Source organism: Lolium rigidum, chromosome 2, assembly GCF_022539505.1.
Source record: "Lolium rigidum isolate FL_2022 chromosome 2, APGP_CSIRO_Lrig_0.1, whole genome shotgun sequence".
Classification (NCBI taxonomy): domain Eukaryota; kingdom Viridiplantae; phylum Streptophyta; class Magnoliopsida; order Poales; family Poaceae; genus Lolium; species Lolium rigidum.
Window position 1 is genome coordinate 23,363,731 of NC_061509.1, and position 27,282 is coordinate 23,391,012.

General features: G+C 47.0%; 2 protein-coding genes, 1 long non-coding RNA gene and 1 other non-coding gene across 5 annotated transcripts; 2 read left to right on the forward strand and 2 right to left on the reverse strand.

Annotated features, from left to right (window-relative positions):
- The first annotated feature begins 242 nt into the window (after positions 1 to 242).
- Positions 243 to 1,732, forward strand: LOC124689355 (purple acid phosphatase 2-like). Its single transcript, XM_047222899.1, has 2 exons — positions 243 to 741; positions 840 to 1,732. Exons 1-2 carry the CDS (start codon positions 243 to 245, stop codon positions 1,730 to 1,732), a joined length of 1,392 nt encoding a protein of 463 aa, XP_047078855.1.
- An 11,502-nt stretch (positions 1,733 to 13,234) lies between these two features.
- Positions 13,235 to 18,400, reverse strand: LOC124691426. 2 transcript variants are annotated; one of them, XR_006998945.1, is made up of 5 exons: positions 18,307 to 18,362; positions 17,363 to 17,435; positions 17,115 to 17,278; positions 15,656 to 15,742; positions 13,235 to 14,438 (listed from the first exon to the last, which is right to left on the reverse strand). It is a non-coding gene; the product is annotated as an uncharacterized LOC124691426 (long non-coding RNA). The 2 variants fall into 2 exon arrangements; XR_006998944.1 differs by having other exon boundaries at positions 17,363 to 18,400.
- On the reverse strand, positions 17,719 to 17,809 carry LOC124693974. The gene has a single exon (XR_007000411.1). It is a non-coding gene; the product is annotated as a small nucleolar RNA SNOR75 (small nucleolar RNA).
- Positions 18,401 to 25,699: 7,299 nt separating the features above from the next.
- LOC124686089 lies at positions 25,700 to 26,425 on the forward strand. Its single transcript, XM_047220091.1, has 2 exons — positions 25,700 to 25,875; positions 26,003 to 26,425. The coding sequence occupies exons 1-2, from the start codon at positions 25,825 to 25,827 to the stop codon at positions 26,345 to 26,347; spliced, it is 396 nt and encodes a 131-aa protein (XP_047076047.1). The 5' UTR covers positions 25,700 to 25,824; the 3' UTR covers positions 26,348 to 26,425.
- The last annotated feature ends 857 nt before the right edge of the window (positions 26,426 to 27,282 follow it).

The window sequence follows — 27,282 nt, forward strand, 5'->3', positions numbered from 1 at the left end:
CCAGACTAGGCCAGCATGTGAGCCGGGCGACGGTGCCGGCCGGCGCTGCGGATCAGTAACGGCACGCACGGCTAGGCTAGGTTATTAGAGTTGACTGGTTTGTTAGACATGAAAAAGAGGAGTCAGTCAGCACAAGTTTGTTGGTCAGGGCTGTTAATTCGCGTGGGCATATTCCACGGATCAGATCGCATGATATATATACTTCGCCCTGCTGTGCTCGCCACCCGGGCAGCACACACGGAATGGGTCTACGCAGCCACAACAGCATGGCGCCGCTCGTGCTCGCCGCGCTCTTCCTGCTCCTGGCGGCGCACGCGTCCGCCGGCGTGACGAGCACGTACCGGCGCAGCCTGCTGACGCTCCCGGACATGCCGCTGGACGCCGACGTCTTCCGGGCGCCACCGGGCTACAACGCGCCGGAGCAGGTCCACATCACGCAGGGCGACCTCACGGGCCGCGCCATGACCATCTCCTGGGTGACCCGCGAGCGCCCCGGCAGCAACGTGGTCCGCTACGGCCTCGCCGCCGACTGCCTCAACCTCACCGCCAAGGGCACCGTCCGCCGCTACACCTGGGGCGGCGTCTACCGGTCCCCCTACATCCACCACGCCACCCTCAACGGCCTCCACCACGGCACCGTCTACCACTACGCTGTCGGCCACGGCTACACCGTCCGGACCTTCTCCTTCAAGACACCTCCGAAGCCCGGCCCCGACGTGCCCATCAAGTTCGGCATCATCGGTACGTTGCATTGCCTGTCATCTTATTAATCAAGTAAATCTCTGCCAATATATGGAATCCTAAATGATCTGAGAATGCTTTTTACGTACGTACTTCAGGTGACCTGGGACAGACGTTCCACTCCAACGACACGCTGACGCACTACGAGGCCGGCGGCGGCGGCGACGCCGTGCTCTTCATCGGCGACCTCTCCTACGCCGACAACCACCCGGGCCACGACAACCGGCGGTGGGACTCGTGGGCGCGCTTCGTGGAGCGCAACGTCGCCTACCAGCCATGGATCTGGAGCACAGGCAACCACGAGATCGACTACGCGCCGGAGATCGGCGAGACGGTGCCCTTCAAGCCCTTCACCAACCGCTACCTCACGCCGCACCGGGCGTCCAACAGCACGGAGCCCTTCTGGTACTCCGTCAAGATGGCCTCCGCGCACGTCATCATGCTCTCCTCCTACTCCTCCTACGGCAAGTACACGCCGCAGTGGACGTGGCTGCAGGACGAGCTGGCCCGCGTCGACCGCACCACCACGCCGTGGCTCATCGTCTGCGTGCACTCGCCCTGGTACAACACCAACGACTACCACTACATGGAGGGGGAAACGATGCGGGTGCAGTTCGAGCCGTGGATCGTCGACGCCAAGGTCGACCTCGTCCTCGCCGGACACGTCCACTCCTACGAGCGCAGCCACCGGGTGTCCAATGTGGCCTACGACATCGACAACGGGAAGGCCAAGCCGGTGTTCAACGCGTCCGCGCCGGTGTACGTTACCATCGGCGACGGAGGGAACACCGAGGGGCTTGCGCCCAGCTTCCGATCGCCGCAGCCCGACTACTCCGCGTTCAGGGAGGCCAGCTTCGGGCACGCGACGCTGGACATCAAGAACAGGACGCACGCCTACTACGAGTGGCACCGGAACCAGGACGGCGTCAAGGTCGTCGCCGATAAGGCCTGGTTCACCAACAGATACTACTTGCCCACACACACCAACTAGCTAGGTAGCCAATGTTTACGACGACTAGTACTGTAGTAATGTTTTGTTCATCGAGAGATTAGAACAGGATGAGGTAGATGAGACAAGACACACATTCGGTAGCCCCTGTTTCGGTTTTAATAATTTTATTACGTACAAAGCTTTTCATGCATGGACTATCAATGATCGATATTTTGTGAGAGAAGAAATCCAGTCAGTGAAGGTGACCAAAAGGTCGAGATTGAGTACTAGCTGTTGCTGAAGACTTTGCCTCTCGCGATCATCTTTTGCTCTGCCTTTTTATCCGCTGCTGGCGACTGGTATGATCTGAGTCCATGCAATACATTTAGTCCGTACTACAAACTACTGGACGGCAGCAAATAACTAGCTTAGCCTTTTAAGATCCCTAGCCTTGCTCCTTCAAGATTGTGACTCCGGTGCTTTTCGTTACCTAAGTTTTTTTTTCTTCGAAATGGGGTATACCCCCGCCTCTGCATCGGTTGATGCACACAATCTTTTATTAAAAAATGAAATATTCAAAGTTTACAACTCAAGGATCAACGAGGGTCGATACAAAAATCAACCATCGAAACAATAAAAGACTGCTAAGCAAGAGAGTGGATTTGGTGTACAGATGGGTACGTGTGCATGCGTCAAACACCGTTGGATCTTTCTCAACATCGTCGGATGCAGCTCAATGACAGACGGCGACTTCACGGCCCCCGTGAACTTTTCTATGTACCAGACCCTCCCTTTTGGCAGCAAATTTGTTTTGTCGTTTGCGCGGCTCTACTTTTCTTCAGCTGAACCGCGGCATGGAGCGTCCAAACCTCACGCCGCATCCACCTCGCGCCGTCGGGTACCCCACCTCCACCAGGGGACGGCGATGGCCAACGGCGGGTTCGTCAGGGCGCTGCGGAGGCCACCAATCACTCCAAGCCGTCTGCCATGTACAAGGCCCTCAGCAGCAATGGCGACATCTCGTCCGCGTCGGCCAAGGCCAAGTGGGACGGCGAGCGGCGTCCGGTGGCGGTTTGCCAGGGAATCGATTGGTGGAGGACCGTGGAGGCGGACGTGGTCGCCTCCAACCGGCGGACGAGGCGCGGCGGTGGACGGCGTCCGCGTCGGGATCTTGGGCGTCCGCCATTACCGCCGCCTTGAGCCACCACGTGTCGTCCGCTGGAGCCTCTCCTTGCGCGTGCCTTCCCGCGTCTCGCCCCGGCGCCGCCCCAGACCCTGGCCACCGTGGACCGCACCGCAGCTAAAGGCTCCGGCGCTCGTCTTGTCGCCCTCCTACACCGCCCCTGTGCTGATCTTACCTACCTCGCCGGCCCCGTCCTCCCCTGCTTCTCCTACCTCGCCATCCATGCTGATTCCAACTCCCTTCTGGTGGAGCACGATGTCGCCTTCCGCAAGCTCGACTGCCACGACATGGAAGAATCCTAGCGGGATCCAGGGGAGCGCTGGTCGCTGCCGGTTCCGCGAGGTGTAGGTGAGGCACGGCGGCACCAAGATTTCACACCAGTAGGCGATGGACCGGCGACCTCCTCTGCCCCTTTCTTTGGTCCCGCTTCAACGCCACTCTTGGATTATCACGAATCGACAGTCAAATCCTCTCTCTCTCTCTCGTGATTTGAAGATGGAAAAGGGGATAAAGAACGAGCTACGTGCAGGTCGGGGACGCGTTTAAATCAGCTCAGAAAATGGCTAAATTGGCAACATCAGCGTCCAAATCCGCGCACCCCATCCCAAAAGTATTTCAGTAAATTAGGACAGACTTCCATATAAATCAGCTACCAAAAAGACCCAAAATAGGAATAGTAGAGGCAAAAAATTGGTCTTATTTTTTCTGGGAAAAAACTGCACGAATCAACGGGGGGAATCAAGGACTTGGGATAGATTAGATTAGAAATTGAGAACGTCTGTGCTGGACCGGACTAGCATCGAGGCCTGCGCGAGGGCGCCGCCGGATATGGCATCCCTGCCGACGAGCGGCATGAAGAACTTCTCCCCAGCATGGTTCTTAGCTATTGGGGATAACGCCCGTGTGAGCTAACCCTGCCATGGAGATCTCCTGGCGCGGCCGTGCCGCAGCTGAACGATGACAACGCCGGCGACGAGCGAGGGCGGAGGTCGCGCTCTCGGGTGGGTGGCATGGGGAAGGCGGGCCGCTCAGTCTAGATGGGAAGAGTGGGGAAGAAGATGGTTCGGTGAGCTTGTAGGACAAAGCTTGTTATTATCACCTAACGGACAAACCTAACACTGTTAGACACGTGTCAGTTTCTAGGTGCGTGCTCACGTACCCATGTGATCACCAAGCTTCATCTGATCTAAGCATTATGTAATCTCTTAACAGGCCGCCAAGTAGCCTGGTAGAAAATATCATGGGCAACCATTCGAAGGCGGTTGCATTCAGAAACCATGCACTCCCGTTGATCCTCCGGGAGCAAGAAACGCCAAAGCTGGATCCAGTGGACCATAGTGTGAATAACCTGCAAAAAATTAGTAGAGTCCTTTTTGTTAAAAACAATATCATTTCTGCAATTCCAAATTGACCAACATAAAGCCGAAACACCAATGCAAGTTCTAGCTTTATCATTTTTGTCAATTCCATTAAGCCAGTTTTCAAACATATTTGTCACATTGGATGGAGGTGGAATATTATAAGCAGCGAAAATAACCGCCAAATAAGCCTAGCAAAAGGACAGGAAATAAACAGATGTTCTACTGATTTCTCGGCGTCACAGAAAGAACATTTCATATTTCCGTTCCAATTCCCCTTTACTAGATTATCACGGGTTAATAGGCCTTTCTTACTAAGGAATCACATAAAGATTTTTATTTCAGTGGAATTTTTATTTTTCAATGATACTTACGAAGATATCTTGTATGTCCATTTAACATATCAGCATACATCGATTTAACAGTGAAAAATTTCCCTGAAGATGTTAGACCCCAAACGAACTTATCATGATCATCATTTAAATTTATCACCATTAAACGTTGACATAGGTGTGCCCATTGTTCCCATTTATAACCAATTAGTCTTCTCCAAAAACCAATATTTAACGGAGTTGACCTTATAACATTTGCCACTGTATCATGCTTACCGTGGACTATATTGTATAGTTGGGGATACTGAGTTGCAAGTGTCTGATCACCTAGCCATTTATCTTCCTAAAAACACACCCCTTCTCCGGAGCCTACCACAAATTTACCTCTACTAAAAAATCACCCCTTGATTTTCATTAGTCCCTTCCAGAATGGTGAGTTAGTCGGCTTACTTTCAACTTCAGCCAAGGTTTTCTGTGATAGGTACTTATTTTTTAATAGTTGTTGCTATAATCCTTCTTTAGAAAGAAGTTTAAAAGCCATTTCCTAAGAAGGCAGGAATTTTTAATCTCCAAAACTTCAATTCCCAAACCACCTTGGTCCTTAGGTCTACAAATCAAATTTCACTTAGGTAGCCTATATTTCTTTTTATTTTCCTCACATTGCAAAAAGAAATGTGATCGGAAAAAATCTAGCCTCTTCCTTACCCTTTTAGGTAAATCAAAGAAGGATAACATAAACATTGGTAAACTAGTAAGAACTGAATTAATCAACACAAGACGATCCCCGTAAGATAATAATTTTCTAGCCCAACACCCTAGTTTGTTTTCAAATCTACTTTCCACTAGATTCCACTTAGAGTTTTTAAATTTTCTATAATGGATTGGAATACCCAAATATCTAAATGGTAAAGACCCAGATTCACAATCAAATAGTTGTTTATATTGTTCCTCTTCCTCTTTAGCCTTACCAAAATAGAAAATCTCACTTTTTGTGAAGATTAATTTTTAGTCCTGACAATTCTTCAAAGAAACGCAATATTAATTTCATATTTACAGCCTTTTCAATGTCGTGTTCCATGAAAAGTATTGTGTCATCAGCATATTGCAAAATGGAAATTCCTCCATCAACCAGGTGAGGGATAAGACTTCCTATCGGTCCATCCTCTTTCGCTCTTGCTATTAGGATGGCTAGCATATCTGCAATAATGTTAAATAACATAGGTGACAGTGGATCACCCTGTCGAAGCCCCTTTCTGGTTTGGAAGTAGTGACCAATATCATCATTGACCTTGATCCCTACACTTCCTCCCCTAACAAATTGTTCGACAAGTTGACACCATATAGGATGAAAACCTTTCATGCACATAACTTGTTGAAAAAAGGCCATTTTATCTTATCATAAGCCTTCTCAAAATCAATTTTAAAAATCACCCCATCCATTTTCTTCCAATGAAGTTCATGAATGGTTTCATGTAAGACAGCTACTCCTTCAAGAATATATCGTCCTGGCATGAAAGCTGACTGTGTAGGACTAATAACTGTTTCAGCAACTGTATTAGCTCTAATAGTAGCGACTTTCGTGAATATTTTAAAACTAACATTAATAAGGCAAATTGGTCTATATTACTGGATTTGAACCGCATTCTCCTTTTTAGGCAACAGGTGACATAGGCATTCCCAATGGGCCTGCCGAAGATGGTACCCATGGTTTATTGAAGGCCCAGGACTCGGAAGCCCAATTAGTGTTAAAGAAAGATAGAGTTGTATTAGGAAATATAGACTTGTAATCTTGCGGGACGGGTACGAAACCCTCCCGGACTCTGTAAACTTGTGTATTACGAAAACCCTCGGCTCCACCTCCTATATAAGGGGGAGTCGAGGGACAAAGAAAGGATCAAATCTATTGTCAACAGAACCTAGTTTTTACAATCAGCGAGTACTTTTCGGCTGAAACCTTCGAGATCTACTTGCCCTCTACTCCTAGCAAAACCCTAGTCTACAATCTGTAGGCATTGACAAGTTAATCCCTTGTCAATTGGCGCCGTCTGTGGGAATTAGAGGTTGCAAGGAGCTGATCTCGATGGCACGTCCAGAATCATCGACTTCGTCGCTAGCAAGCAATGCGATGGATCGAGGTAAACAGGAAAAAACTGATCTAGTTGATTTTATTCCTCACCCACCCTCCCGTTTGGATGAATGTGCGTATCTGGAGGAGCCCATCGTCATGACGTTCGGAGAATTCCGATTTGGCGTCAATAAGGAAGGATCCTATCGTCTCGAAGTTCCGATCTCGTCGAAATTTTCAGCGATCGATTCTGACTCTTCATCGAGCGATGAAGAGCTTTCGTCGCCACGCTTCATCAACACCAAGGCAAGCGGAAAGCTCGCCAAGATCTTCAGCGACACATCCTTCGAGTTGTCTGCGGACTCTGTTATAAGCAGCGACTCCGACAGCGTCGACAGCTTCAACTTCATCGATAAATCTGCTGCCATTGGAAAGGTCTTCACCAATCTCTATGATGGTGTCACCAATCCTGACAAAAACCAACACTCAAACTATCATCAAGTCTATGCAATCGAGGAGACAAACCGAGCAGAACCAGAGACGTCAGAGGCTTTCGACGATTTGGGAAACCCATACGTCGATCCCGCTGATCTCAGAAGAGGCCTAGGCACTAAATATGTCGGGACCACTCCACGTACAAGAGTTCAGCTCCCGCAGGCAGCGTGGGATAGATCCGCAAGAGCCATGGATGGTTCAGAACCATTGACCACAACTGCTACTGCAGAAGAATTGCAAGCCTATCAATATAGACTTGCTCGTGTGAGTAGGGAGTTGGAAAAACAAACAGCTTCCCTGAATAGAAGAAAGGAGGCAGCTTCTGCGTCAAGTAGGCGACTGATGCGCGTAAATGTACACGTCCGTTGGGAACCCCAAGAGGAAGGTATGATGCGCACAGTGGCAAGTTTTCCCTCAGAAAGAAACCAAGGTTTAATCGAACCAGGAGGAGCCAAGAAGCACGTTGAAGGTTGATGGTCGCGAAATGTGATGCGGCGCAACACCAGGGATTCCTGCGCCAACGTGGAATCTGCACAACAAAACCAAAGTACTTTGCCCCAACGAAACAAGTGAGGTTGTCAATCTCACCGGCTTGCTGTAACAAAGGATTAAACGTATCGAGTGGAAGATGTTTGCAAAGAAAACAGTAAAACACAATTGCAGTAGATTGTATGCTATGTAAAGAATAGGACCGGGGTCCACAGTTCACTAGAGGTGTCTCTCCCATAAGATAAAAGCATGTTGGGTGAACAAATTACAGTCGGGCAATTGACAAATAGAGAAAGGCATAACAATGCATATACATGATATGATAAATATAGTGAGATTTAATCCGGGCATTACGACAAAGTACATAGACCGCCATCCAACCGCATCTATGCCTAAAAAGTCCACCTTCAGGTTATCATCCGAACCCCATTCGGTATTAAGTTGCTAAGCAACAGACAATTGCATTAAGTATGGTGCGTAATGTAATCGACAACTACATCCTTAGACATAGAATCAATGTTTTATCCCTAGTGGCAACAAGCACATCCACAACCTTAGAACTTTCTCATCATCGTCCCGCATTTAATGGAGGCATGAACCCACTATCGAGCATAAATACTCCCTCTTGGAGTTAAGAGTACAAACTTGGCCAGAGCCTCTACTAATAACGGAGAGCATGCAAGATCATAAACAACACATAAACAATAGATTGATAATCACCATAATCATAGTACTCTCTATCCATCGGATCCCGACAAACACAACATATAGTATTACGGATAGATGATCTTGATCATGTTAGGCAGCTCACAAGATCCAACAATGAAGCACAACAAGGAGAAGACGACCATCTAGCTACCGCTATGGACCCATGGTCCAGGGGTGAACTACTCACTCATCACTCCGGAGGCGATCATGGCGATGAAGAGTCCTCCGGGAGATGAATCCCCTCTCCGGCAGGGTGCCGGAGGCGATCTCCCGAATCCCCCGAGATGGGATTCGCGGCGGCGGCGTCTCTGGAAGGTTTTCCGTATCGTGGCTCTCGGTACTGGGGGTTTCGCGACGGAGACTTTAAGTAGGCGGAAGGTCAACGCGGGGGGCCACACGAGGGGCCCAGGGGGCAGGGCCGCGCGGCCAGGGCTTGGGCCGCGCCGCCCTAGCCCCTGGCTGCCTCGTGGCCCCACTTCGTTATCTCTTCGGTCTTCTCGAAGCTTCGTGCAAAAATAGGACCCTGGGCGAAAGTTTCGTCCAATTCCGAGAATATTTCCTTACTAGGATTTCTGAAACCAAAAACAGCAGAAAACGAAGAATCGGCTCTTCGGCATCTTGTTAATAGGTTAGTTCCGGAAAATGCATAAATATGACATATAATGTGCATAAAACATGTAGGTATCATCAATAAAGTAGCATGGAACATAAGAAATTATCGATACGTTGGAGACGTATCAGCATCCCCAAGCTTAGTTCTGCTCGTCCCGAGCAGGTAAAACGATAACAAAGATAATTTCTGAAGTGACATGCCATCATAATCTTGATCATACTATTTGTAAACATATGTAATGAATGCAGCGATCAAAACAAAGGTAATGACATGAGTAAACAAGTGAATCATATAGCAAAGACTTTTCATGAATAGTACTTCAAGACAAGCATCAATAAGTCTTGCATAAGAGTTGACTCATAAAGCAATAAATCAAAGTAAAGGTATTGAAGCAACACATAGGAAGATTAAGTTTCAGCGGTTGCTTTCAACTTATAACATGTATATCTCATGGATATTGTCAACATAAAGTAATATAACAAGTGCAATATGCAAGTATGTAGGAATCAATGCACAGCTCACACAAGTCTTTGCTTCTTAAGGTGGAAGGAGATAGGTAAACTGACTCAACAATAAAAGTAAAAGAATGGTCCTTCAAAGAGGAAAGCATCGATTGCTGTATTTGTGCTAGAGCTTTTATTTTGGAAACATGAAACAATTTTGTCAACGGTAGTAATAAAGCATATGAGTTATGTAAATTATATCTTACAAGTTGCAAGCCTCATGCATAGTATACTAATAGTGTCCGCACCTCGTCCTACTTAGCTTGGACTACCGGGTCTTTGCATGCCATGTTTCAACCAAGTGTCACAAAGGGGTACCTCCATGCCGCATGTACAAAGGTCTAAGGAGAAAGCTCGCATTTTGGATTTCTCGCTTTTGATTATTCTCAACTTAGACATCCATACCGGGACAACATGGACAACAGATAATGGACTCCTCTTAAATGCATAAGCATGTAGCAACAATTATTATTCTCATATGAGATTGAGGATATATGTCCAAAACTGAAACTTCAACCATGGTTCATGGCTTTAGTTAGCGGCCCAATGTTCTTCTCTAACAATTTTGCATGCTCCAACCACTAAAATGATAGATCCTTCGGACAAGACGGACATGCATAGCAACTCACATGATATTCAACAATAGTTGATGGCATTCCCCGTAAACATGGTTATCGCACAACAAGCAACTTAATAAAAGATAAAGTGCATAAGTACATATTCAATACTACGATAGTTTTTAAGGCTATTTTGTCCCATGAGCTATATATTGCAAAGGTGAATGATGGAATTTTAAAGGTAGCACTCAAGCAATTTACTTTGGAATGGCGGAGAAATACCATGTAGTAGGTAGGTATGGTGGACACAAATGGCATAGTAGTTGGCTCAAGGATTTTGGATGCATGAGAAGTATTCCCTCTCGATACAAGGTTTAGGCTAGCAAGGTTATTTGAAGCAAACTCAAGGATGAACAAGTACAGCAAAACTCACATAAAAGACATATTGTAAACATTATAAGACTCTACACCGTCTTCCTTGTTGTTCAAAACTCAATACTAGATATTATCTAGACCTTAGAGAAACCAAATATGCAAATCAAATTTTAGCAAGCTCTATGTATTTCTTCATTAATGGGTGCAAAGCATATGATGCAAGAGCTTAAACATGAGCACAACAATTGCCAAGTATCACATTATCCAAGACATTTTAGAATTACTACATGTAGCATTTTCCAATTCCAACCATATAACAATTTAACGAAGAAGAAACTTCGCCATGAACATTATGAGTAAAGCCTAAGGACACATGTGTCCATATGCAACAGCGGAGCGTGTCTCTCTCCCACAAAGTGAATGCTAGGATCCATTTTATTCAAACAAAAACAAAAACAAAAACAAACCGACGCTCCAAGTAAAGAACACAAGATGTGACTGAATAAAAATATAGTTTCAGGGGAGGAACCTGATGGTGTTGTCGATGAAGAAGGGGATGCCTTGGGCATCCCCAAGCTTAGACGCTTGAGTCTTCTTAAAATATGCAGGGGTGAACCACGGGGGCATCCCCAAGCTGGGATGCATGGGCGACGGCGACAAGACAAGACAAGACCAGATGGCGTTGTGCATCTGCTGGGATGCATGGGCGGCGCCGGACGTGAGGTGAGCACTTCTCGGCGGGCGAGCACTTTGGCGCCGGCGACTAGACCAGACCCAGAGGAGAGGGCATGCCACTCCGGGTCACTTCAGCAACCGAGGCGAGGCCTGCCGCTTTGGCGCCGGCCGGCGAGGCCGAGGACATGAGAGGGCGCTTCGCCTCGGCTAGGATGGGCGGCATAGGCGACGGCCGAGGACATGAGTGAGCGCGCACGGCGTCACTTTGGCGACAGCGACCGGAACAGGTCGAGAGGAGGGGCCGCACTATGTCGGCTGGGATGGACGGCGGCCGGAGGTGAGGCGAGCTCGACGAGGGCCTGAGCACGGCGCGAGACACCCCTTCAATACGTCTTTCAGCGCAAGGACGACATGAGAGTTTGGGCGGCCGTGGCTCCATGCATGTCGTACACACACGCCTCGCGATGGCCTGCGACTCTACGAAGCTAGGTCCATGGCTCAGGATGGCCTGCGACTCTACGAAGCCAGGTCCACGGCTCAGGATGGACTCTGACTCCAGCCTCCGGCGAGTCGCCGCAGAGCATCGAGAACGGACCAGGGGATTCGCTCACATTCTCCCTCCCTAGGGCTGCTATGCGTACGACTAAATTCGTACGATTTTGTTACGACGTCGGTTGTCTAAGAAAACAACCGCTTAGCATGGTGCTGGGGATCCATCCGTCAGGAGCAAAATTGATTTTATACGATTCTTTCCCTACATCATGGTTCATCTCCAATTTTCTTGTCCTCCTCAGATCACGAGTAGCCATGACTATAGCAGCGGCGGACAAGAAAGAGATCCACTGAGGTATATAGGAGCAAGGCTGGACAAGGGAAAAGATGGGTGTCGCGGCGGCGGATGGAGACATTTGTGCGCTGGCTCAACCGTGGCTATAGTAGCGGCTGCTCAGCGAGGAAGACAAACGCTGGCCAGACGGCGAGGGCCGAGGCGTGGCTGCTGCTACGATGTGTGGCATAGCTGCGGCAGCGACGTCCTGAGGCAGCGCCCATGCTCGGGAACTGCAAGGAATTGTCGTACAGTTATCGGGCATAGAATGGCGTGTGTGAAGCAATTTCGGAGGTCGGGCCGTTTGGGCGGCCGTGGCTCCATGCATGTCGTACACACACGCCTCCACGGCTCAGGATGGACTCTGACTCCAGCCTCCGGCGAGTCGCCGCAGAGCATCGAAAACAGACCAGGGGATTCGCTCACATTCTCCCTCCCTACCTAGTGTTGCCTTCATCGACCGCCGGTCAAAGTACCAGAGAGCAACTAGCTGAATTAATTAATCTTTTAAAACATGGATCTCATACGGAAAATCTAAGACTTTTCAATGATTTCGCTAGCTATCTGTTGCAGCGAGCCGAACTAGCTACCTTATCGCGTGGTGGATGGTACTGCCGGGGAGCTCGAAAGATATGCGATGCGCACAACGGATGGTCACAGCAGCCTCGCTAGCTACCTAGCTCACGCGACCCTACTCGATCGAGTGCGAAACTAGTTAGTAGCTTACCGTTTGTCTCTGATTTCCTTGAGCCGAAACAGAGCTAGGTAAGCATGTACATGGGGATGCTGCAAATGCTTTCCTCAGCTTTGGCTCGGTTTTTCTCTTCTTGTTTCTAAGAATACAATTCAATAAAATTGCACAAAATTTCTTCTACACGAAACAAGTGTACTACTTGTTGATCCAATCAATCTATGAAGAAAGGATAAAAAATTCGCCATGAATGGTGCCTTTTTTCTGAAAATTTCTTCTACACGAAACAAGTGTACTACTTGTTGACCCAATCAATCTAGGTAAGCACGTGCAGTGAAGATTAATTCTAGCTTTGTCTGCTCACAGCACCAGGGAAGATTCTAGCTTTGGTATGTGCAATTACGAAACTAGCTCTTACTGATTGCTTTATCGTCTAATGGTGTCGTTTCGAGGAGCTTCAAGAAGATAAAAACAAAGTATATTCAATAAATATCTAAGCTGATTAAACATTCCAGTACTCGATCACCTCAAGTACCTATTAGTGTCAATTCTAACTTCTTATTTCTCTTCTCAGCCGAGGCAATTATAACAAACTAACAAAGGGGAAAACAATACACAGCTACATTAATAAAAAATGCAGGGGTTGCTAATTTTTTTTGGCATGACCTTGCTTGCTTTTGGACATCCAAACCTGCAAAGCAAATATAGTACTTCGATTCAAGACAATATAAGTAGCCCATGTGACATACAAACTCGACCGCAGCTTTAATCAACTGGAAAACTGCCCAACAATCAGCATCAAATCATAGCTTATGCACTAAAGCACAAGTTAACGTAATCCCATCCTAGCTCACGGTTACATACATCACCGACATGATGCAATACTAGGAGATTCTTCCAAATCTGAAATCTCAGCTGCGTTCCATTAATTACAACCAGAGTAAATAAATAAAGCTGCTGCACAGAGCAAGGCGTGCATAAAGACAGCTCCTTCCTCCCTTGATCATCAAGCTGCAGGTTCCTTGCTGTCATCTAGCCCTCCTATTGGATATCCTTCCTAAATGAAGGGAGTAAGGGAGTTCATGTCCAGTTCTTGCCGCTTAAATCCTCACAAGCATCCCATTCTCCAAAGCACCAATCAGATATCCACGAATTTGGAACACAATAGGATAGCAGATCAAATATTGCAAGCCTGGAAGCACTCTAGCAGTTCAATGAAGACTAGCTGGAACACAACACCATAGCAGATCAAATCATTTTCGAGCTAAGAATCAACTATATATACCTACCCTGCCAAGAATCACAAATAAATTTGCGGCTATAACATGGAAAAATTTGGACCTAGCATGAACATGTAAAATACAAATAGATGAACCTTTGATTGTATCTATTCCAGATTTATCAACACAAGAAAGAAGACCAGTTTGAAATTCTTATCATGACCATCCAAAGACTAAAGTACAATAATAAACAAAGTGAACTTAGGCAATTATGTAGCATGGGCAATTCTGCTCCAGAGCCTGTACTATAGAACCAAAACAGCAGTCAGTAACCAGATTAATAGCCGCAAGATCATGCCATGAACAAATCCTAGAAACCATCCCAACACCACCAAAATCTAAACCAACACTTCATCTGCTCGACGGCTGGAGCACATTACAGCTACAGCTCCACGCCTGGGCTATCACAGAGCACACAAATGAGAAAGGATACAAACCGGAAACTTGACCTGGAGGCGGAGAAGAAGGCCACTTCCGGAGGATAAAGAACGCTGCTGCAAAGAGCAAGGCATGTATACGATGGCTCCTTCCTCCATTGGCTCTTTAGGCTTTACATCCAGATGATGCATCAGGCTGAAGGTACTTTGCTGCCATCTAGCCCCACCTCCTGGATATCCTTTGAACAACATGAACAAGGCAGATTCAGTAGCAACAATAAATTCAGAGGACGGTTTCAACAATAAGGTGGAAAATGAAGTAGGCAAACACAATGTGTAGCATGTAGTCATGTAGTTTATGTTTCTAATTTGGGAACAACGCATGAGTCTAATCTTGCAACAAGCAGCAAGTCAGCAAAAGGAGGCTGCTGCTAACTTAGAGCAGACCATTGACTAATCTACTTGTCCAGACCAAGACCTGAGATATTTAACCCTTAATTAAAGATCACCACATGGTTAACAAATAAGAGATATCTAAAAAAAGGAAAGCGTCTACAACTTCATAAGTGAGAATATACGCACCAACATTGATAGTGACAGGTTTATTATAACTTGAAAGCTACATCATGTAAACAAAGAGGCAACATCAAAATTTATTAGAAAGGCGACGAACTTCCACAAACATTTGGAAGAAAATACAGAGACAACATGAGAGCACCGTGATATGCAAAGGCCTACATGATTCAAATAATATACTAAGGAGTCCAACCAACATTAGTGAAGTACTTCTGCACATACCACCAATACCAGTTGTGCTAGTGAACAAAACTAATCTATGGAGCATATTAACAATCAAGAGTTCAACACAGTTCACTCAAGCTGATGTGTCAGGGTATATGTGCCGGGCTAGCAATGCTCAGCACTGAGAATTTTCAAATATGCTCAGACCCAAGGTTCTTTTTGTATCCATCCCTAGCTGTGATGAAACGACTCCAACCACCTAACCTGATGGATGACATGCCACTGAACTACTGAAACATAACAAGCCAAATAACAACATGTGTGCATGCATACGTTTGGCATATAACAATCCAAGTGATAATAAGTACCCAGGTGCAGATAGTTCAGTGATCACTCTCTTCTTACCATGTTCAGTACCTACAACTACAACTAGATAACTCGAACCATCGAGTAAGCCAGCCAATCCTTCACAATTTCATAGCTACACAATAAAATTTCTGTTGTACATCAACACAGGATGCTAAACCAAAGCAGTGTCAATATAAAATGCTAAGCAGCATAAGCAAGCTCTGCTGACATAGACCAGCCATAAAAACAACAAAGGACGTCAAATTTCGTAGCTACATTAAACCAAAGCAGAGCCAATATAGTGCCAATACGACCACACCACCAGAGTCCTCAATGAGAAGAGACAAGAGAGGAACCTGGCACCCACCTAAACCCACCAAGTCGAAGACGAAGGACACCGCTGCCAACCAGATAGATCTGGTGGCCATGGCTACCGCCTAGCCAGCTCCACCAACTGGAAACACACCGAAAAAGGAAGTGGTCAGGAACTGGTACAACTCTTGAAATCTTATTAAAAGAAGGAATCACTAAAGCTAGAAAACATTCAAGTCAGCCAACAATTTCCATGCTAGACATACAGAGTGCATGTACGTGCCATTTCCAAGCTAGGCGAGAAATTTTCTATGGTCTACACACTCAGTTTAAACTGGAAAAAAGGAACAATTTCCAAGTCACAATCAACTTTGATGCAGATTTCTAATTCATCAAGTCGGCCAGATTTAATACAAGTCAGGTTTAAGCTACTTCGCTGAACTAGTGGTAGAGATCAGCTCTAAATAGCGGCAAGTTCAGCCCACATTTAATACAAGTCAGGTTTAAGCTTCACATTCGTCAAGTGGACCAAACAACAAGTGTAAAAAGTTGAGCAGAATTCGAATTGAGGGAATTTACATTTTAATCAAAAACAATTTCGAGAAAACGCAAGAGATTTTGCGTTTCATTTCATTGAACAGGAAGAAGACATCAGGGTACAACCTCCAGAAGGAGGGACACACACACGACACACACACACACACACAACCATCCTCACCAAGCGACTACAACTTGGTAAGGAGGTGCCCTCTACAGACCGCAAAGACAGAGACATTAGGCCTCGCCAAGCCTAGCCTCCAACCAAGTATGGCGAGGCAACGGGGCTCGGGGCAGCAGGGCAGCGACACCGCCATTGCAAGAAGCCTCCGGGGACGTTTCATCTCCATGACTGCCTAGGCCGACGTACCTCGAAACAGGGATATATTGTGCATTTTAATCAACCAATTGCAGTTGGTCGACACCAACAATCAACATACATGCAAAACAATCTATATTTGCTTTACTGACCCAAGTCTGAACCTAGCAACTTACACATCATCCTAAAAGCCAAGTAAATACTACATACATCCAGAGAGCATTTTGGGGTAAAAGTTAAAGGGAGACACGAATTTGGTAAGGTTCCAATATTCCTTGTAAAACAAGGAAGTTATGAAGCTAGCACATATTTTCCAAGTCAAGCAACAGTCAGTTAGGGGCATCTTTCGATAAGGCAGCAACAAAATTAATCTCTAGAAGGAAGCAATTTGCTTGCTAAATTAAAAAAAAAAACTAACTTTGATCTAGCCCAGATCATATGAGTTCTAGAAGCGCAACTAAGCCCACACACTACAACAATATACAACACACCCTCTTAAATAAGAACTCAAGCTCCAAATAGTTGGGGGGAATTAACAAGCCTGAAACAACAACATCAGTAAAAGATAGTTGCAAGCTATTGCTGCTGGTACAAAGGCACCACCACAGCACAGACATGGAGAATCTTGCGGACTAGAAGGAGCAGCAAGAACGCGTACATTAGTGTTGTAGCTGAAGCAGAACACCACCGTCATCGCCATAGTTGTGGTGTAATGATCACGCCACCGCCACACGACAATGGGACCACTTGAAGCCACCAACATAACACCGAAAAGACATCATTGCTGAGTGATTGCCTTTGTGATATTCTCTTCCAGTTTCCCTGCGAAGTAAAACCAAATATACCCGTAGATTAGTAAACGAAACAAACTTTCATGTGAACTAGTGGAGAGGGGAATAGGAGTACCTTCTGCCACATGGCCTCCACCACCATGCCCGTTGCTTACTGGCTGCTCTCCTCGGTCACCTCTATCGAACATCTCCTTGTTGGAAACATAAGCAAAAAATTAAGTGCTATTATTTGATTCATCATGTGATGATCAGATCAGAACAGATTGCTAGATTGGTAACAAGCAAAAACAAAGAAGTTGTGGCCTGAGACTGCAGTCAACAGTATGTACATGACGAGTACCAAACAACCACATTATTAAACGAATCTTTCTTCAAGACAAAGTATATACGATTGTTTTCCTCAATATCACAACAATACAACTAAACGAACAAGGAGATAAGAAAAATAGCGTGGGTCAAGACTATGCATCGTTCTCTCCACACAAACGTCTCGGTTGTCTACATGGTGTAATAGAACGGATCTGACCATCGGACTTTACATATGTTTTCACCATCACAGAGAACACCCAACAGCAATTTCGACTACTTAGCAAATGCAAGCAGTCAAGCAAATCTGCACAAACAGTCTACGCATAAGAAGAAAATTCATGGGTTCTGAACCTGATATGAGAGCAAGATTCAGCATTGGCCTATGCATAATAATCAGCAAACAACCAAAAAAAATCACTGTCACTATGTAACCATCTACGCATAAGCAGAGAAAATCGCATATGGTCCGAATCAGAGACCATACAAAATCCAGTGTTGCCTACGAGCACAACTCCATTTGGTACAATCCATATGGTACTAGAGTCTACGGATAATGAGCAGCAAACGATTAAAAAAAAAAGCAGCAACTCCATTTTCTGCCCGTGTACTGCCTGCCTATTCACACACCAGATTTTAACTAGTGAAAACGATTTGCATCGGTGCATCCACAGCCTACAGATTCAATTCAACAGCAAAAAGAAGGAAACTTTGGCAAGAAGACGAGTAGGAGGGAGAGGAGTTGGACCTCACCGGCAGCAGCAGCAGGTCGGGGAGGGAGCAGCTCGGCGCTGTGGCCGGCGGCTGCAGCAGCACGCGGACGAGGTCGGTGAAGTCGCCCGCTTCTGCCCCGGCAGCAGCGGCTTGGAGGCGACCACCCACCAGAAGCAGCTCGGGGAAGGCTCGCGCCGGCCGGCCGGCCGGCCAGCGACGACCTAGGACTTGGCGGCTGCGACGATTGGCAGTCGATTGGAGGCCAGGGATTCGGCAGCGGGGAGGGGGCTGGGGGTTCGCCGGACAATGGCTGGAGGTGTGTCGGCGAGTGATTCGGCGGAGCTGTACCTGACGGTGAGGAGGTCGGGGTGACCGGCAGCCGGCGAGGCTGGAGCGGCGGAGCTGGGGCGAGGTTGCGGAGGCTGGTGATGCGGACGGCGGAGGGTTTCCGGGTGAAAATGGTTCGGAGATGGAGACGAAGTCCGAGGCATTACTCGTGTTTTACTTTTTTTTTTTTTTGAGAAGTACTCGTGTTTTACTTGATGCGCTTAATTAAGAGGATTTGTCAAGTCCGAAGCGACGCACCTCCTTGATTAGCGAGACCTTTGGTTGCCCAATTAAGGCGATCGAAATAAATTGAGCTATTAATTAATTTACCTATTCCTAAAAACCAGCTTAATTAATTTGCTGTGCATCTTTCCCGCGCGCGAGGGAGCCAATTTTTTTGGCATGATTTTATCTCTTCGCACTACGACCGACTTCACTACTATCAATGGATGCTAGGTATAGCTCTGTACTTTTTTTTGTAAGGGGGAGCAAAAATCCATCGGATGCGAGAGCGATCATCAGCCACGTGCGCGCGTGGATACGGTTTGAATATTCTGCAACTACTGATGCCCGCGTCCCTCCCATTGTCGGATGTTGCAGTTTCAAGCTTTCGTAAAATGTGAAATAAAATCAACACATCTGAAATTTCGTTCTAAACTACGCGGATATGTGACCTACCATTTTATAATTAACTTGGCAAGGCAAGATCCGAAATAAAGAAGAGACCAGAGCGAATAGCAATATTTCGTAAATAGTCACATATGGAATTTAGGTATAATTTGGCCCGCTGAATTTACAAGGATTGAAAATACATAAAAAATAAAGAGAGATAGAGTGACGACGAAGTGATCTGAATGTGTAGCGGGGGATGAGGGGGGTGGCGTCGGTGATGGCATGGTCAAAGGGCGGAGGTATTTCTTGGCGGGAGGGCGGATAATCCGACCTCACAACGATCCCTTCGTTCATGTCGCTGTCGTCGATGATCGCCGGCGAGAAAGTAGTTGTTTCCTTTCCCACCCTTTCCTTGTGTCTATCTTTTCCAACCCTTTTTCTCCCAACCATTTCCGCCTTTTTTCTCACACCACTCTTTCTTCCTCTTATTCTCCGAAACTCCCTCTCGCACATTTTTTGCACCGTTATTCCCACGCCATTAGGAGCTATACTGACACTTTCAAGCCATCGACCTTCCTCGTGTACTTGGACTTGGATTTTATGTGTTCATAGGACCTACACTAACACAAATAAATAGAAGGGTAACATGGAATCCCTAGTTCGAAAAGGAAAGTTAGGTGGTAGAAGCTATAGGGCCAATAAAAAAATCGCCTAGAACCCGAAGAGGAAGGGTCGGAAGCCACCCCCATCTTTTTTGGATTCTAATATTTGTTCATAAGTGCGGTGTGAAGAGCAAAACTAATATACAACTCCCAAAGAACCTCATTCGCAAACATGATTACCCTCGAGGAAGATATATGACTTATAGTGCAAAGCTCCCACTTCGAGGCCACCAATACAACTCTTGTAAAACACTTGGCTTCTTTTGGGGTTTTTATATTCCTAGTACCTACACTAACACAAACAAAGGGAAGGGTCACATCTAATCACTACTTTGGAAGGAAAACTAGGAGGTAAGCGTTGCGGGGCCATGAATAGAGTTTCACCAGAATCCGAGAGAGGAAGGTTGGCAAACCACCCCACTCTTGCATGGGGCTCTAATATATATGGGTTTATAATTGTATATTAAAAGGAAAAAAACGAGTACAAAACTCTTAAGTGGGAGGTTTGGTAGACTTCTACAAAGAAATGTTTGACATGTATAGTGGAAAAGTACTGCTTCGAGGTCACCTACCCAACTCTTGTAAGTATTTGGCTCTTTTGGGGGTTTCCATGTTCATGAGACCTACGCTAACACAAACGAATATAATAATTACATCTAATCACCACTTTGGAAGGATAGCTAGGGTAGACGTTGTGGGCCCATTGAATAGGGTTTCACCTAAACCATGAGAGGAAGGGTCATAAACCACCCTCTCTTGCATGGGGTCCTGATATGTGTATACATATGAGATGTGAAGATAAAAAGCAATATACAAGTCCGAATTACCTTAAAGGAAGATTTCAAATTTATAGTGCGAAACTAACACTCGCACCAACCCAACTATTCTAAGTACTCGGCCCCTTTTGAGTTTTCTGTGTTCTTAGGACATACAATAACACAGACAAAGAGAAGAGTCACAACGAATTACCACTTTTGAAGGAAAGCTAGGGGTAGATGTGTTGCGGAGCCAAGGGAATAGGCTTTCGCTATAAACCGGGAGAGGAAGGGTCGAAAACCACCCCATCTTGCATGCAATACTAATACGGCTATATAATTATGGGGTGAAGAGTAAAAAATAATATACCACAAACATGACTACTATCTTGGATGAAGATTCCAGAGACTTATAGGCACTTGATGATCTCTTTTTGGGGTGAACAACCCAACTCTTGTAATGTCTTGGTCTCTTTTGGGAGTTTTCATGCTCCTGAGACCTACACTAACACAAACAAAAAGAAGAGTCACATGTAATCACCACTTAGGAAGGAAACACATAACAGTTTTTCCACGTGAAACTCTTGAATGTGAGTCAGAATATGAGTTATAAGTGTGATTTGAAGAAAACCACCCCCTCTTGAATGGGAATCAGAATATGAGTTATAAGTGTGGTTTGAAGAGGGAAACTCCATATGCTTAGAGTTATGGTATATACTTTAGATCTAGGAGAGTATGCATAGGGTTTTAGTCTAGAGTTTAGATTTAGGTTTAGGTATAGACTTTATATCTAATGGTATGTGAATGGTTCAAGTCTAGGTTAAGTATAAGGTTCAATCTATGAATAGAAAAGAGCCGTTGCCGAGTGTTTGAGATTCCACACTTGACAAAGGGCTTAAGGTGGGACAAAAAGGCCACCCGTGCCCAGTCTTCCCCAATGCCCTAGATCGAGCCCCTTCTACTCCCGTGAGACTTCGGTGTCGCTAAGTAGTGTCATCTATCAGACGACTTCTGATTGTGGGAGAAACACTCTCGCTGTCTAACCAATCCCCCTATGTTGTTCAGGTGGTCTTCCCCGTCTTCGACGTATCGAGGTTCTTGCTCGAGCATGCATATAGAGCATAGTATTTAGACTCGAGGAATCATCTCATTTTTGTGAGACTTGTACCCTATTATGGACCTCATCGGTTCGCCTCTACTTGTCAAAGGTCGTAGCTAAGGCCGGCGAGTCCGGACCCCTTACGACCCTCCCTTCCAATTGGTCTCCTTGCTTGTGCCCTAGTACGTTCAATCGCTTTCCGATGGTGTATTCAGCACCGAGGTTGGTGTGCCATCATGTCCATCAATCAGGGATATGAGATGGGTTGTTGTTGCCTCGTTGGTGACGCGGGGGTGTACTTGGTTGTTTTAGCTAGGTGGGAGTTGAGCCCGCCAATGGTGGATGATTGGACATTTAGTCGTTGTCGGTGCCATGCATGTTTAGTCGAAGGATGCGGCAGTTGTAAGCCCTAGATAGTTCTCCATATACATAGCCATGTAGTACTTTGGAAGTGTATAGTTGATGCATGCTATTTGTGAAATGAAAAAAACATACATGGTAAGCATCATGCATGATGTATATCTATACACACGTGAGAATCTACATGCAAGGCATATTATTGTGAGATTAGACATGCACGCGCGTGTAAAGTGACTAAATAAAACGATTGGTACTAATTATAGCGCCAAAACCAAATTTGGTAAGTCAGCGATGGAAAATTGAGTTTGGAGGGATATGAGATGGGTTGTTGTTGTTTAGGGGTGTACGTGGTTATTTTAGCTAGGGGAAGTTGAGCCCGCCAATGGTGGATGATTGGACATTTAGTCATTGTTGGTGCCATGAACGTTTAGTCGGAGGATGCGGCGGTTGTAAGCGCATCTCCAACGAGTGACGTATTTTGGACGTTCAAATTATTCGCGCGCGTCCGTTTGCGTCGGCCTGTGGACGCCGAAATGGTCGCTATGCTCGAATTATCCATTTGCGTCGAGGGGCAATCTCAGGGACCCAACGCATTTCTTTCGCCGAGGCTGGCATGTGAAGTGGAAGACATGCATAGATTTCTATGGTACACACGAATTTCTATGGTGGATTTCCTCTAGAATGCATAGATTTCTATAGTACACCCGATTTTTTATATTCACATTTCTAGGTAGAATCGATATTTTTAAATTAGTGCAACATGTTCGAACAAATTAAAAATACAAACTGCAAAAATTAAACATATAGGTTGCTAGGTTTAAACTAACTACTAATTTGAAGGCCCCACCTCGTCATCCTCACGGACGCGCTTCCTGCTCGTCACCTCCTGGGAAGAGGTACTGGCGGTCGACACGGCTAACGAGCTTGAGTCCCCCTCCGAGAGTGGTCATTGGGTCTTCGTCGTCGTCTGTGAACGGATGTTGCGCCCTCGGCCCTTGCCTCCTTCCTTGCCGCCACTGCCTCCTCGACCGCCTCCTCCGCCTCCAGCCGTGTCCACCTCGCATCTGAATCCTCTTCCTTTTCCTCCTCCTCGTCTTGGCCGTCGTGGCCAACGGCGCCCCCTCCTCATCCTGGCCATCCTCTGCGATGGCCTCCGCCTCCTCCTCCTTGTCGTCCGTTGGCGGGGAGCTAGAGTTGCTCGGCATGGCAGCTCTATCACACCAATGCCACCATCCCAGCGGCTTCCCCTCGCTATCGGTGTCCGACGGAAATGATAGGTTGCTCATGGCTTGAGATGAATGACAGGGCGGTTGGAGATCCTTAGTGCAGACGCATGGGTCTTATTGAGTAGGAATTAATGGCGGCGCATATACAGAAGAGTGATGCGGTTTCTCTTCCGCGGCGGTTCGGCGCTCCATTCCGGCAGTTCACGCGTCGATCGACAAGGTTGCCACTCCGGCTTTGCCCTTCCCGCCACTTGTTGTGCTTTGAATTGGGGCCGGATCAAGCCAGGGTCGCTGGTAGGCGGGCCCGGGGAACAAGCGAGCGGACGCTCGGCGCGACCGTGCAGCGTCCACGGAGACGCAAACCTGCCGCATATTTGGGCCGCGTTTGCATCGCCATGGACGGGCGGGCAGTATGCGTCGCCTCGCTGGAGCAGGATGCATGCGCATTTTTCTTCCGTTTGCGTCGTTCCATTTGTTGGAGATGGTCTCAGCGCTAGAGAGTTTCTCCATATACATAAAATGTATAGTTGATGGATATTCTTTGTGAAAGAGAGAACATGGTAGGCATCATGATGTATCTATACACACGATGAGAAGCTGGAGTACATGCAATGCAAGCCATATTTATTTTGAGATTTGACATGCACGCAGCGAATTGGTACTAATTCTAGCGCCAAAACAAGTTTAGGAAATCAGCGATGGAAAATTGAGTTTGGAGGGAAAATTTCGGATAGTTTGACTTGGACTCACAAAAATAAAGCTAGGAAGGAGGTGTGAGGCGCTGTAAACAAGGAGGTGCCGCGGAATGGTTGGGCGGCACAATTTCCGTGATCGGCAGAAGTTATGGCGTCTAATTAACCACAGGCGAGTTTTGGGGTTAGCACCGTAATTAAGATAGTATGACTTATGATTTCAAGAAAAATAATACAGTAGATATATGACTTACAGTGCGGCTGAGTAAACTAAAAAGACGATACGTCGAAGAAACGTGTGCCGAGTAAAAACAGAGACAGACGACCCGCACCTCCCTCTACCAGCGCCGCCCGAGACCGCCGCCTCCGTTTCCCGTCCTCCTGCCGAGCGGGGAGCACCCAACAGACGAGGGGCTCGCGGGAGCATCCACGCCGCCCGCCCGCCATGCTCGGAGCTGCATCCCACCGCAGCCGATGCGGTTTCCGTCCACGCGCCGCTCCCGACCTCGCCGCCAGTCAAGCCTCGCCTCGCGGCCTCGCGGGGCGTCTAAGCGGGGGGCGCCGACGGCAGGGAGGCCATGGACGCGGCCGTGTGGCCGCTCGCCAGACTATCCGGCTCGTCCGCGACTTGCAGGAGATCGAGCTGCTCGGCACCCCCAAGGTCCATCCCGGCGACCAGGACACTCTGTTCAAAGGTTGATTTTTTTTTTCTCCCCCCTTGGATGCAGACTCTGTGCTGTTTCGCTTTGGCCGTCAGCGATTAGAGGCCTCCATTAGCAGCAACTCTAGTTAGCTACATCCGCGTAATTAGAAAGGCGAATCCGTAGAGTAATTAATATTCTCGCCCGCGAGATTAGGAGGGTGAGGAGCATGCGAGACACACAACCCCGTGTCTTCTTCTTCCTTGGTATTTTGCTCTTCTACCCTGGAGGTTCAGATTGCAATGATGCCCTGCAGACTGCAATAGTACTAAGTGAGTGACCGACTTGCAGGAGATCTCCAGAAATCCCGTTGCTTAAAGTTAAGTGAGTGACCGTGTTGGTCATTTCTCTTCTACTACATGTCTCTTTTGCTTGTCTCTCTTTTTCAGAAGCTAAGGATTATGTCAACTTGCATTTTTTTTTTGAAACGGCTAACTTGTGCTGATGAAATTTCGGTTAGCGAGTTGAGATGGTTTTCTTCATTCGTCAACTACTGATGTTTCATGGCATTCTGCTCTTCTTGATGTAATTGGAAAATAGCAACTACTTTTTATTCGTCTTGCCCATGAACATTCCTGAAGATACAAACACAGAAAATGTACTAGGCGATTGCCCCAGTTTATCTCTCCATGTGGTGTTTCTTCAGCACCAACAAAAAGGTCGAAATAGCAAAACTGAAACTATAACATATTTGATTATCTTTCCCCATATTTTTATCATCACCCACTATCAGAATATTATATGATTATTATCCATTGAACTCTGCATTCTATGTGGGACGTCGGGTCACATGAATTGATTAAAACACTGGTTTTAGGGTCTGATTTGGTCCTGGTAGAGAGGAGTGGACAGGTTAATTTAATGGAAGCCATTGTGATGTGCTATTTTTGTTATTAGTACAGTGTATTACATTCTTGATCGTGTGCTAATGATATGGGGATCGGCAATGCAGGCAATGGTGAATCTCCGCAACGGCAATGGCCGGCAGGAGGAGCAGATCCTTTAGGAGCTCGCTGCGCAATACGGGAGGCGTCGATGATGCGCAGGTGGTCGCCTTCGCGAGATGCTGCTGTTGGCTTCCATGGGGAGCTGATTCCGGCAACCTCCCTGACAGCTCTGTGAGATGCCGCTGCCGGCCACCATTCTGTTCGCAGCGAGCTTGACATGCCTGATGGTGCGCCACCTCCATGGCTTAAAAGCATGCATTTCTTTTAAAATAATTTCTCCATGCAACTGTTCTTCTGGATGATTGTTCTTTCCGTTACTGGCCAACGGTGAACTGACATAAAATAATTTTGCAGAGATATGGCATGTTGCCTGCTGCTCGTCTGCCATGCTCGCGCTCCGTGATGTGGCTGCCCGAACGGGCCAAGGGGAGGGAGGGCCTGAGCTGCAGCCATATTCCTGGTGGCCGGTCGGCGCGAGCAACGTGGGAGATGACCGTGTTAGGCTGGAGGAGCGGGGCCGACAGAAGCTCGTTGTGGCGCAAGATTGGCGGCAGGGAGGTGTGGAGGATAGCTGGTGGTGGCCTTCGCGATATGCTGCTACCGGCATCCTTGGGGAGCCGCTGCCGGCGATCCCCTGTTGTAGCAGGACGCCACCCCAAGAAGCGTCTCCCGGTGAGCTCTCTTTCCTCCTCCATGTAGCCTTGCTAAAATTTCTTTCTCTCGTGTTAAATTGAGCATGTCAGTGTAGTAAATAAAAGCTTGTGTATAAAAACCCCGCAAGGGTTGTTTGAGGTGTGATTGAATCGACAGATCGATCTCATCAGCAGCAGCGTAGGGGGCGTATCTGTATGTGTTTGTTGTGGGTGTGTCTTGGTTAGAGGATTGAACAAGGCTTGGGTAATCCAATGCTGATATAAATATATCAGTTTTATTGTTAATTAAATAATCCCATATGGTTGATTCAGATGTTAGATAGTAAGTATTCTTTATTCGTAAATTCAAAATATGGGCTTGGCTGTAGTCAGATGGAGTGGCATGGATTTATTTAACTCGTTTACTACACGTGACATGCATGGTAGGTTGAAGAAATAATTAGTGTACGTACGAGGAGCTGATCAGATGAGCCGGCCAAGGACCTCGCACGGTAGCTAGCCATGGAGATGCATGATCGAGGAAATTAGCGGCGAGACGGCCGGATTAGACGGCCAAATTAAGCAACGCGCGCGCGCGCGCATGCAGTAATAAGTAAGTAATGAGCGGCATGGATTTGACGGCGTTGGCTTAATCAAGTACTAGTACTAGTGAGAGTGAAGAGAGAGAGAATGGGCTGTTGCGTACGTGCGTGCTTTTAGGGAAATTAATTAACGACGACGTGACGGTACTCGATCAGTAGTGTTGTCAGGTGTAGGCTGGCGTGCACGTATAAGTACTATCGAATGGATTAAGCGTGTCCGACCGTTGCCGCGAGTCGCCTCGATCCGCCAAAACGTGAAAAAGAAGAAGGACCGATCGAGGCGCGCGTGTGTTGCTTGTGGACCCCCCGCGAAGACCGTGCGTGCGTACGGCGCCAAGGTCGCCAGGCTGGAGGGAGCTGCTGCACCTGGCCCGTCCGGTTCACATGCATGCCCGCCCGT